This window comes from Myotis davidii, unplaced genomic scaffold, assembly GCF_000327345.1.
Source record: "Myotis davidii unplaced genomic scaffold, ASM32734v1 scaffold64, whole genome shotgun sequence".
Classification (NCBI taxonomy): domain Eukaryota; kingdom Metazoa; phylum Chordata; class Mammalia; order Chiroptera; family Vespertilionidae; genus Myotis; species Myotis davidii.
Window position 1 is genome coordinate 931,300 of NW_006296226.1, and position 8,059 is coordinate 939,358.

An 8,059-nucleotide genomic window follows, 5' to 3' on the forward strand; every position below is an offset into this window, starting at 1 on the left:
CTGTGCTCAGCCAGCGGCAGGACAAAAACCGGAGCTTTGTCTTCCCCATCAAACTAAAAGCGCAGACCAGTGCATGACATAGTGACCAGCGCAAGAAGGAGCTGAAGGAAACCTGGGGTTCCGGGTCAGTCTGCCTGGACAAGGGAAACAGCACTCTCCCTGGGAACAAAAGTCTGGGTCTTCTGACTCTTCAGCAGGTTTACTGGGAGAACCTGGATGTTAGCAAAGCCTTTTGAATGGGGGTGTATTTATTTTGCTTGTAGGCCTGCCTACCCAGCACACCGAAGACAAAAGTATTAGAAGAGCCCTGGCCGGTGTGGCTCAATTGGTTGAGCATGGTCCCATGCACTGAGAGGTCACCAGTTTGATTGCTGGTCAGGACACATGCCTTACAGGCTCCATCCGCAGTAGGGGGTGTGCAGTAGGTAGTACATAGAGGTTTCTCTCCCCCTCTCCCTCTAAAAGATCAATAAAAGACAACAACAAAAACAACCAAAGAAAGTACTAGAAGAGAAACACTTTTGTGTGTGTCAACAAGATGAGAAACAAAAGCAAAATGCTAACCTATAAAGGGAACCTCAGTTAGGTCATCTGTAAAATGGGGATGGGAGAGGGAAAGTCCACCCTTACCTTTTTTAAAAAAATATATATGTTTTTATTGATTTCAGAGAGGTAGGGAGAGGGAGAGAGAGATAGAAATATCCATGATGAGAGAGAATCATCTATCGGCTGCCTCCTGCACATCCCCTACTGGGGATCAAGCCCACAACCCAGGCATGTGCCCTTGACCAGAATCGAATCTAGTATGTCTAGGGTTCCTGCAATTTTTCTGTGAAGTTATTTCCCCACTTTAGCTTTTAAGTGAGCATGTGAGTATAGCATCTGAATGCATTGGGTTGGTGTCATGGCGATCTGGCGGCCATTCAGTAATATGTTGATTTAGTGCCAGTTACTATAGGGTCAAATATTATAGGTGAGATACATAGTATAACCCCACTCAACCTCCCAGCCCCAGATGCCCTGGACTGGATAGATTTGATGGTTCGTCCTAATTGATTTTAGATTGTCAAACCTCTACCTGAGGCTTTCTCTCTCTCTCTCTCTCTCTCTCTCTCTCTCTCTCTCTCTCTCTCTCAATAAAGAGCTACTTCTCTGGTCTCTTACTCAGTGGTTCTCAACCTTCTGGCCCTTTAAATACAGTTCCTCATGTTGTGACCCAACCATAAAATTATTTTCGTTGCTACTTCCTAATTGTAATGTTGCTACTGTTATGAATCGTAATGTAAATATCTGATATGCAGGATGGTCTTAGGCGACCCCTGTGAAAGGGTCGTTGGACCGCCAAAGGGGTCGCGACCCACAGGTTGAGAACCGCTGGATTAGATAATAACATGCAACATAGACATGAAGAGACACATACAATGATGACAACTGGTTTTCACAGTCTCGGGTATCATTATAATTATTGTGTGGCATCAGTAAAAAATGTTCTGTTAGTTGTAAGCGAACAGATCCTGGATCCTGGGATATGAATTTACTTTTGTAGTTGTTGTTAAGTTAGATTTCTATTTATTTCCACCTTTTCCTTTAAGAACAAGTGGAGAGGGACACTTGGGAGGACTGGTTGTAACATGCTGACTCATCTGGGGTGCCGAGAACACCGAAGCGATTTGAAAAAGTGATATCAAAGACATCGTGGAAAACAATTAAAAAGATAAACTCTCGACATGCATGAGTCCAGAGAAGCAACTGGGTGGATGCTCCTACCCCACGGGCCCTCCTATCCCTAACTAAGTTGTCTGGCTCTGGCAGCCCTGATACCGGCCTGAAAGAAAGATTTCTGTGTTTACGCTATTTTAACAGTTGATTTTCCCTGTGTTTTGACTGTGATCAGGGCATTGAAGCTCTAGGCACTTCATAAGGATTTAAGAATTTATTAGTTTTTCAGGAGATGGTGAGAAGTGTACACTTCTCTCTCCTGCTTAAGGCAAAAGCTTCCAAAAGGTGTTTGCTTTCAACTTTCATTTTAGTTTCACTTAATGTGAAGAAGAAAAAAGCGAGAGATCCGTGTTCCACAGCATTCATTATGTAGAGTGCTTGGTGGTTTTACATGAAATATTACTGAACGACTCTGCAGTGAACAGTGAGCATTTCATAAACTTTAGGAAGTGGACATAGATTGAGTTAGCACTAGAAAAGCATGTCACTCTACAAGAGCCTCTAGAAGGTGCTAAAAATTATGAGGAAATAAAAATAACTACCTAAAATAAAATACATAATAAATAAGATGATAAAATAACGCATAAAATTTAAAAACAGGTTTGTGTAGGACTGGATGATGACTATGGGGGAGAGAGAGAGAGAGAGAGAGAGAGAGAGAGAGAAGGGGGAGGGAGTAGAAAGAGAGAGAATATGGACTGTAAATTCACTTATGGATGTGCAGTGCTGGGCTGAATGAAGCATCAGAAGTCAGACATATAACAGAAAAGGTGGCTGACATAGGCTGCTAAATGTAGGTACTTCCATATATCCAAGTACAACAGGTAACATCACTGCCTGTTTGAATATTTTCCCTGTGGACTTGCTTCCATAGCATAAGGGCTCTCTCACCTAGGCTATCTAATATGTAAGGACATTATATATAAAAATGGTTACTCTCCAAATGTGAAATAACATTGCATGTTTCTGAAAATTGGAACAATTTTTTATTTTTATTTCATTTATTGGGGTGACAATGGTTATTTAATGTACAGATTTTGTAACAGGGAACAGTTTTTGAAAGGAATGATTCCCCGACTTGAGATGGTGACAGTTTCTGTTTCACCCAACCATAACAGGGTAGTAAGAGTCAAGCACTTTTTCAGGTAGAAGGAATATTTTGCTGGAAAAGAGATAGACTGAAAATGTGTTGATGCGTAGGAAACAGTTGTTAATCCTTTGTGCGCACAAGTTAAAATCGAGGACATATGAAATTAAATCTCATAAGAAAAATGTGATAAGCAGGCATCGAAAATATTAATACTCTTTATTATACAGTATGAGCGGCTCTGTAATGCAGTAATGACAGTATACCCAGGAGCTCAGGACTGACAAGACACTAAATAGTTTTAGCTATCTGTGCATGTTGAATAGTTTTGTCATATTACATTGAAAAATCTTCCTCACTTATTTTATTTTGAACCCAAAACCTTTTGGTGCAGGGGACAATGCTCCATCCAACTGAGCCCCTCAGCCAGGGCAGTATTAATATTTTGACATTTCAGCCTAGTCTTTCCCCTTTTCTTCTTCTTTTTTAAAAAATATATTTTTATTGATTCCAGAGAGGAAGAGAGAGAGAGAGAGAGAGAGAGAGAGAGAGAGAGAGAGAGAGAGAGAGAGAAACATCAGTGATGAGAATCATTGATTGGCTGCCTCTTGTCTGACACACACTGTGAGCCCTGGACCAGTATCGAACCTGGGACCCTTCAGTCTGCAGGCAGACTCTCTTACCACTGAGTAAAACCAACTAGGGCAACTCTTTTCTATTATTTCTCTCTCTTCTTCAATGCACACACATTTAAACTTATCCAATTGGAATCATACTGTTTATAGTCTTATATCCTGCTTTTTCCACTTAACATACCATGAGCATTTTTCCATGTCATTAAGTATGCTTTGAATATGGTCTTGGCCACATAAAATTCCATCCTGTTGGTGCACCTGTTTTCTTTTAAGCTAAGATATATGCCATGTTCCCCTATTATGCCGGACTCTTAAAAAGCCAAGAGAAATACTTTGTGTTGGTCCACCATGAGCCTCTTATGAATTGCTATTTTTGATTCGCTTTATAAAATGCACCCACTACTGGACACTGGATATAGTGGATGGTTAATAAGCAGTCGAAAGGAGCTTCCATCCACTGGACGATGTGAGTCAGTCACCCACATCACCCTTACAAATATATAGTGCCAACAAATGTCACAAATGCTTTTTCCTCTTCTGTGACTGCCACAAATGAACTTCAGACTCATAGGGACCCACCTCAAAACAGTCTCAGTGCAGTTCTAAGCTTTAATCACTTCAGAAATAAGCTTACAAAAACATTTCTTAAAGATTGACTTAATTTTACTTTATTCTTAGTTTTGTGACTTTGGAAAATTTGTAATTCTCTGGTCTCGGTCTGTTCAAACAAAAGGGCTAGCCATCTTCAGAGGACTGATGACGTTTTAAAACAATCTGCTGGAGACTTTGATGCTGACTTCTTTAGGGTTATAACTAGAAGTAATATCTGCAACACGCACTAAGCATAAATGAGTCCTTTAATCCTCAGGAGGGCACTGTGGAACTATGTTCTTAGGGTTCTCCGCTGTGGGAAGTTTCTTTTGTTACAAACTGTTCTGAACGCAAGGCCAGGCCTCGAAGAGACAGATTTTTATATTTTCTTTTCATTTTAAAGAAAAAACATAAGGATCTCTTAAAATGTGAACCTGGAATGTGTGTTTATATTATGAATACTTTCATATTAAACTGAGCAAATTGAAGAATGATTGATTGAGCTCTTTCTGCCGGGAAATTCATACTCAGGTAAGGGAACTGCTTTTCATGTACTTTTATGTACATTGAAAAAAGCAACCTGAAAAGGTAAATTTAATTCTATGAGCTCCATTACTCAGAGTTTTCAGCCCTACCACATAGATTGCATTTATTGCCAAACTAACTAGTCTTTTAAAGTCTTCTTTTAAATCTGTTGTTGAGATAAAATTTGGCTTTTTAGCGTGCTTTTCTCACGTCCTACCCACTGTGTTTAAACTGACGTTTCTGTTACCTACATCTTCAGGGAGGAAAACAAAACAAAAGGCAATGTTCAGATAAAATATTATAGGTTTATTTAAAACTTAATTCTCACCTTGAGTATGCAAAATACAAACTCCACAAAATGTTCATTTTACTTTGTAGTTTACAAATATACAAAATAGAAGTTTGCTTAAATTTATATTACATATTTATTAAGGCAAGGAACTATATAGAAAAACACATTTGTTCTGCTTAAGGCATACTTGGGAATAAACCATTGTACAAATTATTGCACATCTGAAACCACAGTGCATAACAGACTGTCTGCATAAAAAATGTTAAAGTAAACCAGGTGTATTTACCTGACTTAGGTCATACATGTAGATCGGAATACAAAAATAGATTTTCCTTGTCAAAGTATGCAGCAGTTTGAGAACTTTGGCTTCCTCATTTGGTACCTTTAGAACCAAGACTCACCAAGCACCATCGTTTAGGCTATTAAAACACATTTTCTGTACCTGAATTTCTTCCTCTTCTTCTAATATCATAATAATGGCTTTTAGAAGGCAAAGAGAATACAAGGTGATCTTTATATGTATATTGCATCGAAACACAATTCCAGGGAATACTGGTCTGCCCTCCCCCCGCCCCCCTCCCAACTCACGGATCTAATTTATACCCTGATATCCACAGCTTCCAGTCACCCCCTTGGCGTTTTGTAAGTCCAGGAATATTCAAGTTGGGTTTAGAATCGGAATGATAGAAGATCCAGTCACAGACCCCATCTGTCCTTTGATTTGTCTCTGGGCTTCCTCCCGTCTCCTGATTATCCATTCACAAGTTGACTTGCTGGGAACTTGACCATGATTGTAGTGCTTTCCAGCTGGGTTCCTCCCCTCATTGGGAAGACCGCGTAAAGGGAAAAAAATACTGAATTCTTTTCTGGCAGTGTGGGTCACGTCCACTGTTTGGGGATTTAAAAGTGCCTCTTCATGTGTAAGGCGAGGTGGTCCGACCTAGAGAATGCCCGGTCGCACTTCTGGCACTGGAAGGGGCGGTGCCCAGTGTGTTTTCGGTAGTGCCTGGTCAGTTCATCTGAGCGGGCAAACTTCCACCCACAGCCTTCCCAGTCACAGTGGTAAGGTTTCTCACCTGTAACAGGAAAATAAAGCCGTTAAAGCCATTGCTGAAGGATGAAAAACAGACAGATGATGGGTATACCTGAAATCTATATAATTGTGTTAACCCATGTCACCCCAATAAATTCAATGTAAAAAAATGGAGATTTCTAAAAACAAACGAAACAAAACAAAAAACGAAAGGGTTGAAGAAACATATACCATGCTAACAGTAGTTAAAAGAAAGCTGGAGTAGCTATAGTAATTTCAGAGAAAGCAGACTTCAGAACAAGGGTAATTATCAGGGATAAAGAGGGGTGTTGCATAATGATAAGGGGGTCAATTATCCAAGAAGACATAGCAATCCAGGATAAGTCCACTGAAACAGAAAGCAGATTGAATTTGACCTCAGTAATAAAAACAGAGATGCAATAAAAACAACGACGAAGAATTGGCCATTTGGAAAACTGGAGCCCAAATACTAAGGCCAACTCCCCAAGTACCCAACTCTGAAAGGACCCAGGAATGTCTTTATATCACTTAAGACCATATTAACTTTCAGATTATAAGAATGTGTTATGTACATCCTTTTTTGCTTTTTATTTAAGGAGGCATTAGCTAGATAGTTGAGCAGTGAAAACACACAAATCCACCTCAACCTACACTTCTAGAGGGCTAACATTTTCATTCTTTTGGAGTCAAGATATCACAGTTGTAGAAATGAATTTGGAAATTATGTCTGCTAGAGTGTCTCCCCTAGCCCAAGCCAAGTTATAATAGCCTATCCCACTAACTTGGGTGTAAAAAGCCACAGGAGGCTACTTTTTCTGTACCCACATTTCTGTAATTTTCCTAAATAGTACAACTACACACAACCTTGTGGACCTACATACGCTGACATGGAAGTTCATCCTAAACCAGGATCCCAGCAATCAGACCCATTACATTCTTGAAATGTAAATAAAACCTAATTGTTAAGACTAGGACTAAAAATAGAAGGGTGAATCTAGGAAGGGAACAGCTAATGAAAATTGTCTAGAAAGTAAAAAAAAAAAAAAAAAGGATTAAAAGAATCCCATCCACTGCAAAGTATAATTTCTTGATTACAAGGGCAATGCTTTGCTAGGAGAGGCCCATGTTCAGCCTGGAGTCTCCCTGCCTTTCAAAGGCAGGACAAAACTGCATATTCAAGCACTGATACCATCCATCAAGCAAAAGGCTCCTGGGCAAAAAAGTAGGCGCCCGTTTGCTGCTCTCCCGGGATCCAGGAGATGGAGGAGATAGACTGTACCTCACATCCCAAGGGAGACCATAGTTACCGGGTGGGGCTGGACACCCCCCCCCCATCCTTTCCACGTCCTCCTACCTGTGTGGGTTCGCAGGTGTGCTTTGAGATGAGAACTCTTCGTGTAGGTTTTGCCGCAACCCGCATAATCACAAGTGTGAGTGGCTGTCCTTTTCCGGGGCCACGACCTTCTCCCCCTTTTAGGTTTGGGCTCCTCTGGCATGCAGGACCCGGGTGGCATGAGCTCTAGGGGCGAAGAAGCGGGGGCGGTCAGCCTCACCCCGTGGGCCCCGGCACACGCCGTGCTCCCCAGCCCGAACAAGGAATCCCCAGGACTGACCTTGGTAATGGAGCGGCGGCACCTGCGGCTGCATCTGGTCTGGCAGGAAGGGTGGGTAGTTGGGCCCCGGGTGGGGGTGGAAGCCCGGGGGCAGCGGCAGGGCAGGATGACAGTCCCTGCTGCTCAGCAGTTCCTCGGCTCCCAGGGTCGGGGTAGTCCTGTTGGGGAGCTGCCGCCCCAGGGGGAAGTCGTGCGCCGTCGGCCGGTGGCCGTTGCTGAGAGGAGGTCCCGTGCCCAAGTGGGCCTCCAGGGGCCTGCCCACATGACCGACGGGCTGCCGTACTCACTGCCGGGGGCGCTCAGCGACGCCTTCAACACAAACTTGCCCATCAGCCCGCCACCTGGCGGCTGTTGCTGTTGCGGCGGAATGTACACTGGGTCCAACTCGGGCCGAAGGAGTTCGGCCACGAAGCCGCCCGAGGGGCTCACGTCGTTGATGTCCGCCAGGTTGAAAGGAGCCGTGGGAGGGGGCGCAGACTCGCGGCCATACAGGAGGCCGCCGCTGGTGCTGCCGGGGGCCACGCCCGGGCCCCCCTCGGGCCG

The 8,059-nt window shown here is 42.9% G+C and overlaps 1 protein-coding gene across 1 annotated transcript in view; it reads right to left on the reverse strand.

The window, feature by feature from the left end:
- Window positions 1-4,842: 4,842 nt before the first annotated feature.
- Window positions 4,843-8,059, reverse strand: part of KLF4 (Kruppel-like factor 4 (gut)) — a 4,774-nt gene continuing 1,557 nt past the window's right edge. Inside the window, 4 exon segments of the mRNA XM_006771217.2 lie at window positions 4,843-5,925; window positions 7,258-7,422; window positions 7,517-7,781; window positions 7,784-8,059. Of these exon segments, the coding sequence (XP_006771280.2) occupies window positions 5,750-5,925; window positions 7,258-7,422; window positions 7,517-7,781; window positions 7,784-8,059 (882 nt within the window). The 3' untranslated portion in view covers window positions 4,843-5,749.